General features: G+C 35.1%; 2 protein-coding genes across 2 annotated transcripts; one reads left to right on the top strand and one right to left on the bottom strand.

Annotated features, from left to right (window-relative positions):
• Window positions 1-1,738, top strand: LOC108824097 (uncharacterized). The gene has a single exon (XM_018597449.2). The coding sequence runs from the start codon at window positions 194-196 to the stop codon at window positions 1,628-1,630; it is 1,437 nt and encodes a 478-aa protein (XP_018452951.2). The 5' UTR covers window positions 1-193; the 3' UTR covers window positions 1,631-1,738.
• A 929-nt stretch (window positions 1,739-2,667) lies between these two features.
• Window positions 2,668-3,973, bottom strand: LOC108823611 (homeobox-leucine zipper protein HAT4). Its single transcript, XM_018596861.2, has 3 exons — window positions 3,708-3,973; window positions 3,236-3,614; window positions 2,668-3,152 (listed from the first exon to the last, which is right to left on the bottom strand). The coding sequence occupies exons 1-3, from the start codon at window positions 3,865-3,867 to the stop codon at window positions 2,822-2,824; spliced, it is 870 nt and encodes a 289-aa protein (XP_018452363.1). The 5' UTR covers window positions 3,868-3,973; the 3' UTR covers window positions 2,668-2,821.
• Between the last annotated feature and the right edge of the window lie 5,689 nt (window positions 3,974-9,662).

Raw genomic sequence — 9,662 nt, 5'->3', positions numbered from 1 at the left:
CTATTCTCTTCAATGTCATTCCTCTTCTTACATTATATTTCAAAAACCCAAAAAAGAATGAAAAAAAAAACAGAACTTAACCTCTAAGTCTTGGCATTTCTCCACTAACTTGTCTTCTCTCTTCTTTCCAAATCATTTTATCCATCTCCCAAATAAAGAACCTTTTTACAACAAACACTAACTTTTCTCTCCAATGGTAGAAAGAAGAAGCTCCAAGAAGACAACCCAATTGGGTAACAAAGAAGATCAAAACCCTAGAAAATTCTACTCTCGCTTCCTCTTCAAAGCCCTAATCCTCGCCGTGTTCTGCTCCATCGTCCCTGTCTTCCTCTCTCAGACACCGGAGCTCGCTAACCAAACAAGACTCCTCGAGCTTCTCCACCTCGTTTTCGTCGGACTCGCCGTCTCTTACGGCCTCTTAAGCCGCCGGAACTACGACGGAGGCGGAGGATCAAGCGATAACGATCACAACAATACTAATCCGCATGTCTACGTTCCTAAGCTTCTTGGAGTATCCTCTGTTTTCAACGTGGGTCACGAGAGTGAATCCGAGCCGTCCGATGATTCCTCAGGCGATCGTCGTAAAACTAAGACGTGGAGGAGCAAGTACCAGATGAAAACTCCAGAGGTTGTTCTCTCCAGAGAGAACCAGACTCGGTTCGTCGATCGAGTTAGCTCAGGGGTGAGAGAAAAGCCTCTGCTTTTGCCTGTTCGTAGCTTGAACTATTCTCGTGTTTCTTCTGATCACCCCGGCGGCCCGTGGGAGAGAGTGAGATCGAAGAGAGAGCTGCTCAAGAGTCTCGGTGATGATGATAACAGCGATGTCCTTCCTTCTCCTATTCCATGGAGGTCCCGATCATCATCGGCAGCAGAGGTTGAATCTCAGACGTCCATCAAGAATCTAGCTACGGTTGAATCTCAGCCGTTGATCAAGACTCCGGTGAATCTGACGTCATCTTCGCCGAGAAAGTCGACGCCTTTACCTAACCTCACAACGGATGAAGAAACCGTCAGGAAGCAGAGGTCTCGCCAACCACCGTCACCTCCGCCTCCTCCTCCGTTACCGGCGTTTTACAACTCGGCGTCGAGGAAGGATAATTCTCCCGGAGTTAGCAGGATCGTCGAGTCTAGAGAATCGGTTCAGAAGAAGAAGTTTTCAGGCGGTGAGTTTCATCCTCCTCCGCCGCCTCCGCCACCACCACCGCCGATGGACTACTATAAGTCGCCTCCTACGAAACTCAGAGCAAGCAGCGAACGGAGAAAATCTTCGGAGCAGAAGATGAAAAGAAACTCTTCTAAAAAGGTGTGGTGGTCTGATCCAATCGCAGAGTCGAAGGAACTTAGGGTTACTAGAGAAGACAATGATGGAAGAGGTTTCGTGGGAAGCAAGGCAGCTCAGGAATCGGATGATGAAGAGCATAGAAGAAGAGAAGCTGACGTCCACGAAGATGATGAACACAGCGAGATCGAGGAGAAGAAGGTAGAAGAGGAAGGAGCTTGTGGGAACCACAGTGACGTGGACAAGAAGGCTGATGAGTTCATTGCTAAGTTCAGAGAACAGATTAGGTTACAAAGAATCGAATCCATCAAGAGGTCTACTAATAAGATCTCTGCTAATTTTTCAAAGTAGAATGTATTAAATATGTTGAAGTAACAGACGAGAAATAACGTTTTCAATTTATCATCATAATGTTGTAATATATATTCTGTTATATATGTTCTGGCAGAAAGATTGGAATTGGAATTGAGATTTATGAGAATTATAACTCAAATCGGTTTATACATACTCGTGATCCAAAATTGGAATTTGAAGAACAGCATGATAAACTACAAAAAGACCTAGTCGCTTGTTTAGTAGTGGTGTCAGCACACTTGTTTGCTTTGGGATCCCCGAAATTCGAATGATGGTTGTAGCAATCTACTTTGCTTGTTCAAGATTTACTTCCATAAGGGGTGTTCAGTCTAGGTCATTCTTGTTGTCAAGATGGTCGAATCACTTTCAAAACAAGCTTCTGAGAAACACAAAGCATCAAGGCAACCATTGGCCCAAACCAGAGCAATTGTCTCAGCACTCAAGCAAGTCCATAGTCTCTGGAAAAGTTTTTGATCCAAATCATTTGACGTCTCCTTTGCATCTCGGGGGCACTTAGTGGCCCATTAGCCCATCCTCATGTTCATTACGGCCTAGATCCAGTGCATACCCATTTCAAGAATAACAAGTGGTACGAGAAAGACCATGTGTTGTTTTTTGGGATCAACAACAATTTGTTAATGTCCTCTTCAGGGGTATGTTGTAACAAAAATACCAGTATGTGTAGGCCCAAACTAAATATTATATAGCACCGTTTTTCTCATTTATAATGACATTAACAGATAAAAGTTTACTGAAAAAACTATTAGAAATCTGAACTATTTCTAGCTCACTATTTGATACTTTAACAATCACTAAGCAATCGCACTTCTTGGTTTGTTCGCAAGACGCTAGTTAACTTAAATGTTAAAGCTAGATATTATTCTTACAAGGAAAAATTACTCAATATATTTGTCGAAATTAATTATTGCAATAAATCCCACCTCAAAAAAAAAACAGTTTCAAGTAATAAATATCGAATAATTGGCTGTAATTGTAATGATTTGTTGTTACTTGTTAGCCTCACATGATGATGATTTAAGGGAGAAAATATTGATGTATTTTTTTTCTAGAAATAGTACATACTACTTGTTGACAACAACAACAACATGCATCTGGTCCCCAAGAAACTGAGTAAAATGACCGGAATGCCTTTTGGTTGCAAAAAAAAAAAAAAAAAAACTAGAGAGACTAGGACCGAGGACGAAACGCGTCAAACGTCAAGCCGTGAGAAACCCTCGTAGCAGGAGCCCACGGATTGACCGGCATCGACCTCTGGTGGTGTCCTAACGCAGCACCTTGAGGTTGTGGTTGTGGTGGTGGTGGTGGGACCGACACGTGCTCACATGAAGGGCACATGGTCAAAGTGGTGGGTGGGTTCATGTGCATGTAGAACTGAGGAGAGAGCTTAAGCGACCTCAGCTCCGTTACTTCTTTCTGTAGCCGACGGTTCTCTTCCGTTAGATTCTCGCAGCATCGCCTTAAGAACTCGCAGTCAACCTCCGTCTGCTTCAGCTTTGTCCTGTTTAAATTACCAAAATACCCTTATAAGTAAAACCCAACAAATTAAGAGAGATCTATGTCGTGTTGTGTTTTTTTCTTTACCTTGCTCGTCTGTTCTGAAACCAAACTTCCACTTGTCTTGCTCTTAATCCTAGCTGCTTAGCCAAAGCTTGCTTCTGCTTGGGGTTAAGAGTGCTGTGATCCTTGAAGGTCTCTTCGAGAATAGCAGATTGATCTTTGGAGAGTCTAAGCTTCTTCCTCGAGTTATCACCGTCTTCATCGTCGCTGATTCCTCTCGAGCCTTGCGGATCTGTGTCCTCTTCTCTCTCGCTCCTCTTCCCGGTGGAGCTCGAGACTGTGCTGTTAGGAGAAGATACTCCGGCGTCTTCGTCGCCGTATTCCGCCGTAGACGGTGGTTGGTTCACGTCGATTCCACGGATGAAGGTTCTTGTTTCAACACGACTTGAATCTGAGTATGGAACTGCATGCATCAGATCAAAAAGGTGAGACCTCTGTTTTTTTTCTCGGGAAAAAATAAAACTGAGGAAGATGTTTTGAAAGCTATATAACGTACCTGAAGAATTAAAACTCTCGTTCAGGGAAGATCTTCGAAGTAATCCAAAAGATGAAGAAGATGGAGTAAGGGAAACAGATGGGTTAGATTTGAGATTCACTTGTTTCTTGGGAAGATTGAAGCCTAAGCTCAGACCCAGATCGTCTTTCTCAAACATCATCTTTTCAGAAGAAAAAAAATAAAGACTTTTCTTTAGGGTCTTCTTTTGCACTAAAGTTTTCTGCTTTTCTTGAGAGATAGAGAGAGATAGGAAGAGATGATGAATGGGAAGTGAGGACGAGAATGATTAATATAGAGAGGTAGAGAGAGAGAATGATGTTATTTTTTACAAATAAAAATATATATATAAAAATCAATCATGAGTGTGTGACTAGCTGGGGGCAAAACAATTATTATTTAAGTAGAATTAATTATTAAACCTTTAAGTTCATGGAAATAATTTTATAATCACAAACTTTGCTTCTTTGTCCCCCTCTTGTAACTCTCTCAACCTAAGCAAATGATCAAATCTACGAAATAATGATAAAATATAGTCACACTGGTAATGATTATGTCAAATATACATTAGCATTAGTCAAATCAAACCATCACTAATTTTAAGGATATTCATGACTTTAGAATCTCTTCCTCTTGATTAATATACAAACAAAATCTACTAATTATAAATATTTTATTTACAATTTATAAGCTGCGGCATAGGTATTTCCTTCTCTTTTTAATTCAATCAACTGTTATAATTTTTAAATTGATTAAATTGTTACGTCTTCAGCGGATTTGAACTAGTCAAAAAAATGTTATACAGAGTATCTTTGAAAAGTAATTGGACATATATTTTCAAGATACTATGCAATAACCTTATAGAATTACTATCTACACTAGTCAAACTTTAATAATTTTTTTTCTTTTTTGTAAAATAAACTTTAATAATTTTCTAGGTATTTATTAAGTGTTTGCACGATTTTTTTTACTTTATTTTAAGAGACGGGATTTGAAGAAAATACTACTCCATGTCTTAAGTAGAAATGATAATGCAAATCTATCATGTTGATTGCTAATTTGCTATTGTTGAATAAAGAGTAAAAAAATGATTACCCCATCTTAATGGCCTTAAAGGCTAGAGTCACGCTTGTTGCACTCTTTTAAACCTTTACTTTTTCACTTTTGTTTTGTTTATATTTTTACGAAACTTTTAAGCATTTCTTATCAAGTTAGCTAATGAAAGCCAAATAAAACGGTTGCATTGAATTCAAACTTCTTCTGTGAGAAAGGAAAGCAATGAATTCAAACGTCTTTCAGATTTTCCTGTTCTAACGCATGAGTCGACCGCATGAATTTTGTCGTTGAACTACTTAATGACCAAAACAGTACTCTAGACCAGGAAATAAAATAATGGTAAGCCTTATTGATAAATATAATGATGTTGGTGATGATGAGAGTGTCATCATATGCCATAAATGTTTGTCTATGTGGTAGTCATGATCATAATTAATTAAAAACAAGTATTGTGGCTGAAATCCAATAAATTATTTATCAAAATATGCAGATAAAATACGTTCTATTTATATTTGTAAAACTAATTATTAACTATTTTACAAATATAATAACTATTTTCTTTTACTAAATTTTCCATTCTTGTTTACGTTGAGTTTTCAATTTATATAATAACATCACTTTCATTTTTCTAGAATTTTCAAAATCTATGTCATTGACTCATTTTATAAAAACGTAAATGAATTAAATAAAATATAAAATGTTAAGATTTTAAATACAAAAATAAATTAAAAATTCAAATATATTGTAGACTTTATTTTATTTTAAAATTTTCGTATAACCTATTAGTATATGTATTGAAGAATGAAATATTTTGTTTTAAAATGTAGCAATTTATTATAAGCTGCGATATTACTTGGTTTTAACAAAAGTAGCATTAATATTAAATGTGGTCCTGAATCTCAATAAGAAAAATTGGTCAAAAATCTCAATCAACTTTTACTATTCCATTGTGCATTGAGCATGGTCAGACACCGTTGTAAGAAATCATTAAATCATTTTAAAATGAAGTGGTTACTTGTGAAATTATACAAGTATTTAAAATCTGTTAAACAATTTTATAATGGCACAGTTATCTTTTGTTATCATAGAGGTCGACTAGTCAACATCAAAATAGATTCCTTTAATTTAATTAAGTTGCAGCAAGATTTTTCTTCCCACAAAATCCTTAAAGTTATATCAACTCAGCGTTAAGAGGGAGGGTCCCGTCCCAGTGACAAGCTAAAAGAAGAGATGGATCATAAAAACTGAGAAAAAAAAAATTGGACGGTCAAGATTTGACACTGAGAAAACAAAAGTCGAGAAGTAATCATACGGTTCAGAAACGTTTCAATGTTGGCCCCCACTTAATCCTGCTATATGCTATGACAACCATCAAATATGAATTGGATCGATATGATTGGAATCAGACACACATATCTTTTAGTCGATATGATTTTCATAATCAATGCGGGTCCATTTTCATAGTCGTTTTTTGTATGTGCAATTACAGTGGTCACATACGAGCCAGATTTTGAAAGAAGCTTAAATTTTTTCGTTGAAATTCTTGAAAGATGTTTTAAGTAAATAAACGTGTTTTATAGTTTGAGAAGTAACATTTTTAGTTTAAATAAAGATTTTCAAATTAGCCTTTATTAATAAAAAGGAAATAACATTAGCTTACGTGGAGGACAAAAAATGTATTTTTGGCATGAGAGAACATAGAACTAAAATTTTCTTGACATTTTACCAAAAAAAAAACTAAACTTGTTTGCCATATTTTTTAAAAAAGATTTTATTTAATAACTTCTTTTTTCTCTTAGCAAAAATGATTTTAATATTTGAAAAAAAAAACTCTTGGATTTTGAATGTTTTGGTTAAAGTTTTGGACTAAGGATATAAATTTGTTATACCTGCAAATTCAATTTTACTATGCATACGGTGAATGGACAAAACTTTATTATACTGATCTCCCATCGATCTAAATTTGCGAATATTTTCACCAGCAAATTGTTCACCTCTTAAACAAATTTAAAGATTCGACAAATCTGAATATTTGATGCTCAAGTAAATTTTTTGAAGACAACCACCACAGAAGTGTGTGGTTTAGATAAGATCTTGTATTTAATAAACACATAATTGTAGCCTGTTTAGGATTCTGTTTTTGTGAGCACTTCGTATCAATACTTGTTTTTAGATCTATTTAATTCCTTGATGTTACTTTTTTCATCGACAAGATGGATGATTCGACATTCTGAAGGCCAGAAATCATTCAACAAAATAGTCACTGCCCCATAAAAACGTGATGGCTTTTTTTTTATAGGCTACCCAATTACATAAAAAAAAATTATGATGACAATGCATTGTAAGCTACATTTGTATAATATGACAATGAATTGTACGACACATTTGTAACAAAATGACAATACGTTGTAAGATACATGATAATTAGTACATGTTTGCTTCTCAAATTAAACCCTAATTATATATTTGGCAATAGGTAGACATACCTTCAGTTTTTGAAAATGCAACTTATTATTTTAAAAATAAAGTTGTGACAAGCGTGTAATAAATAGTTTTTGAAACAAGTCATGAATTCAGATCCTTTAAGATGCTAGACTTGTTGAGGCATATAAATTATAATAATAGAGTTTGGATGATGCTAGCTACTCATTTCAAGGTTGTTCATGAGCTTCCTACATAATGACCACTCTCGCAACTACATGGACGTACACTCAAATTTTCTTTTCCAGGGATAGTTGTAATCAGTTATCAACTCATGTTTGAACCGAAGTGGTACGGTTCAAAGAGTGCGATCCTCGTTTCTCCTTTGTAATATGAATGGCAATACTTGCACGTTTAGCAATAAGAGACAAGCTCGGAGGTTGTGACCTGAATTTCTTTCCCCTTGTGTCATTTTCTCCAATGGGAATGGAAACCATAGTCGCCTATTTTACATTTGAATCTCCTTGCTAATTTACGGAAACTGCTACATATTACTCAGTATTTCTCTGTTTGATTCACAGTTGTAGATTTTAAAAATGACTCTGGATTTTAGTTACAAGCTTTTTGTCTACAGAGAAACAAAAAATATTGGTGGTGTTCACGTGGGGATGCAGAAAACAATGGGGACATTCTTAGAAAAATGGAGTAAACATTAAAACTGTATGTATTATAAAAAAAGTTATGGAGAAAGTGTAATGTAATTTATAAATAGAACATCAGATATCTAGTACTGGTATCACATTAAACGGAGAAAAGGAAGAGAAGAAGAAATGAAAAAGAAACTCACGTGGACCCAACATGATATGAGCCAGTGAGAGGCCTCGAACCACGTGACGTTCACACACGGTAGTGTCGAATTGTCGGTCCACGCGCTGACAGAGGAAGTCATGACAATCATACGATACTGCTTGTTCGTCCCTAAAAACAGCAAAGTCCATGACCATTCCCCATCATGAGCCTCTCTTTTTCTTCTTTTTAAAAATCTTATTTCGCGTTTTGCCCATTTAATAATAGAACTGCGTAATGACTAAAAGCATGGCCTCCGTTAGTGACACAAGTTCGATTCTACACAGTTCCACGTACACTTTCGGCTTGATTGGTAGCAATTTTCTAGTGTTTTTTCTTTGAAATTTTTCTTTGAAAAAAACTTTCATATTAATTTTTTTTTATTTTACCTTAACAGCTCTCAAAACTAAAATAAAGAGAAAAAGAAAAATACAAACCAAATCCACAAACTGGTTTATACTAACCGGCGCAACTTTAACCCTAGCAAAGGACAAACAACATGATAAAATGAAAGATCATTTGTCGAACGCTGGAGCTAAACTGAAGAGAGGGCAAACCGACTAAGACTGCCCCGACGAAAAGTCATACAAACCAAACCAAAATAGAGGAGATACTTTAGTCTAGGAAAAAAAATCCAGAAAAGAAAGGGAGAGACGTGAAATCACCACCACCTCAAACCAATGGCGTACCTAGCACTAATTTTAATAGCGTTTAATTAAGAAAACTAAGAAAAAATTAACTTGTTAAAACCAGTTGATTACAACCAAAAGTAACTAAAAACAACTAATCATTATTATTCTAAACAAATAAAACAAAAAATATAAATTACTTTTTAGTATTTTAATCAATGCTTCAATAATGTTACCTTAAATTTTTTAGAATATCATATAAATTGGAATAAAAACATCTGCTAAAACATCATATAAGAAACAGAGAGAGAGAGAGAGAGAGAGAGAGAGAGAGAGAGAGAGAGAGAGAGAGAGAGAGAGAGAGAGAGAGAGAGAGAGAGAGAGAGAGAGAGAGAGAGAGATGGTTACTAGTGTTTTTACACTATTAGTATTTAGCCTCACCACCATTTTCTATTTTTGCAAATTTTATGTTTTTTAATATTTTCTGTGCAAATATTTTTTATTTTTATTCCTATATTAAAAATCAGAAATGAAATATCTTATTTTTTGTTCAAATTTGGTGGTTAAAATAGCGGTAAGAAAACACGACAATAGTTAACAGTTCAAAAACACTATCAAAGTGCACACTGTTGAAAAACAGTTTCGGTCATGGTTACTCTTAACTTAAGAGCGTAAATAATCTACTACCATTTGTAGGGTACAAAAAAAATATTTCTATATAAAATCTCAAATTCTGTACTTCTTTTTTTTTTTTACTAAAAACCAAATTCTATACTTTGAATGTTACAAACAAGAATTTTTGAGAATATTTGTTATTCTTCAAATATTTTCTCGTATCTGTTTAAACTTATTTATTACAGAATGAATAGAAGTGATATGGTAAATTTTGGTATATAGTAATTATTTTTTTTTTTTGAGAAAAGTAATTATTTTGTTCTATTGATTTTATATTGCCAATCGGATCCACCTACTAAATTTTGTCCAATGCGTAATTTACTCTCGTCCT

This window comes from Raphanus sativus, chromosome 2 (genome assembly GCF_000801105.2).
Source record: "Raphanus sativus cultivar WK10039 chromosome 2, ASM80110v3, whole genome shotgun sequence".
In the NCBI taxonomy this organism is placed as follows: Eukaryota; Viridiplantae; Streptophyta; class Magnoliopsida; order Brassicales; family Brassicaceae; genus Raphanus; species Raphanus sativus.
Note: the sequence above shows the minus strand (reverse complement) of the source record. Positions and strands in the feature narration are given on the sequence as shown.

Coding starts and splice junctions, on each gene's coding strand:
- LOC108823611 (XM_018596861.2), bottom strand. CDS start 3,867: ATGATGTTTGAGAAAGACGATCTGGGTCTGAGCTTAGGCTTCAATCTT. Junction 3,615..3,707: donor CGAGAGTTTTAATTCTTCAG/GTACGTTATATA, acceptor TGATGCATGCAG/TTCCATACTCAGATTCAAGT. Junction 3,153..3,235: donor TTTCAGAACAGACGAGCAAG/GTAAAGAAAAAA, acceptor TAATTTAAACAG/GACAAAGCTGAAGCAGACGG.
- LOC108824097 (XM_018597449.2), top strand. CDS start 194: ATGGTAGAAAGAAGAAGCTCCAAGAAGACAACCCAATTGGGTAACAAA.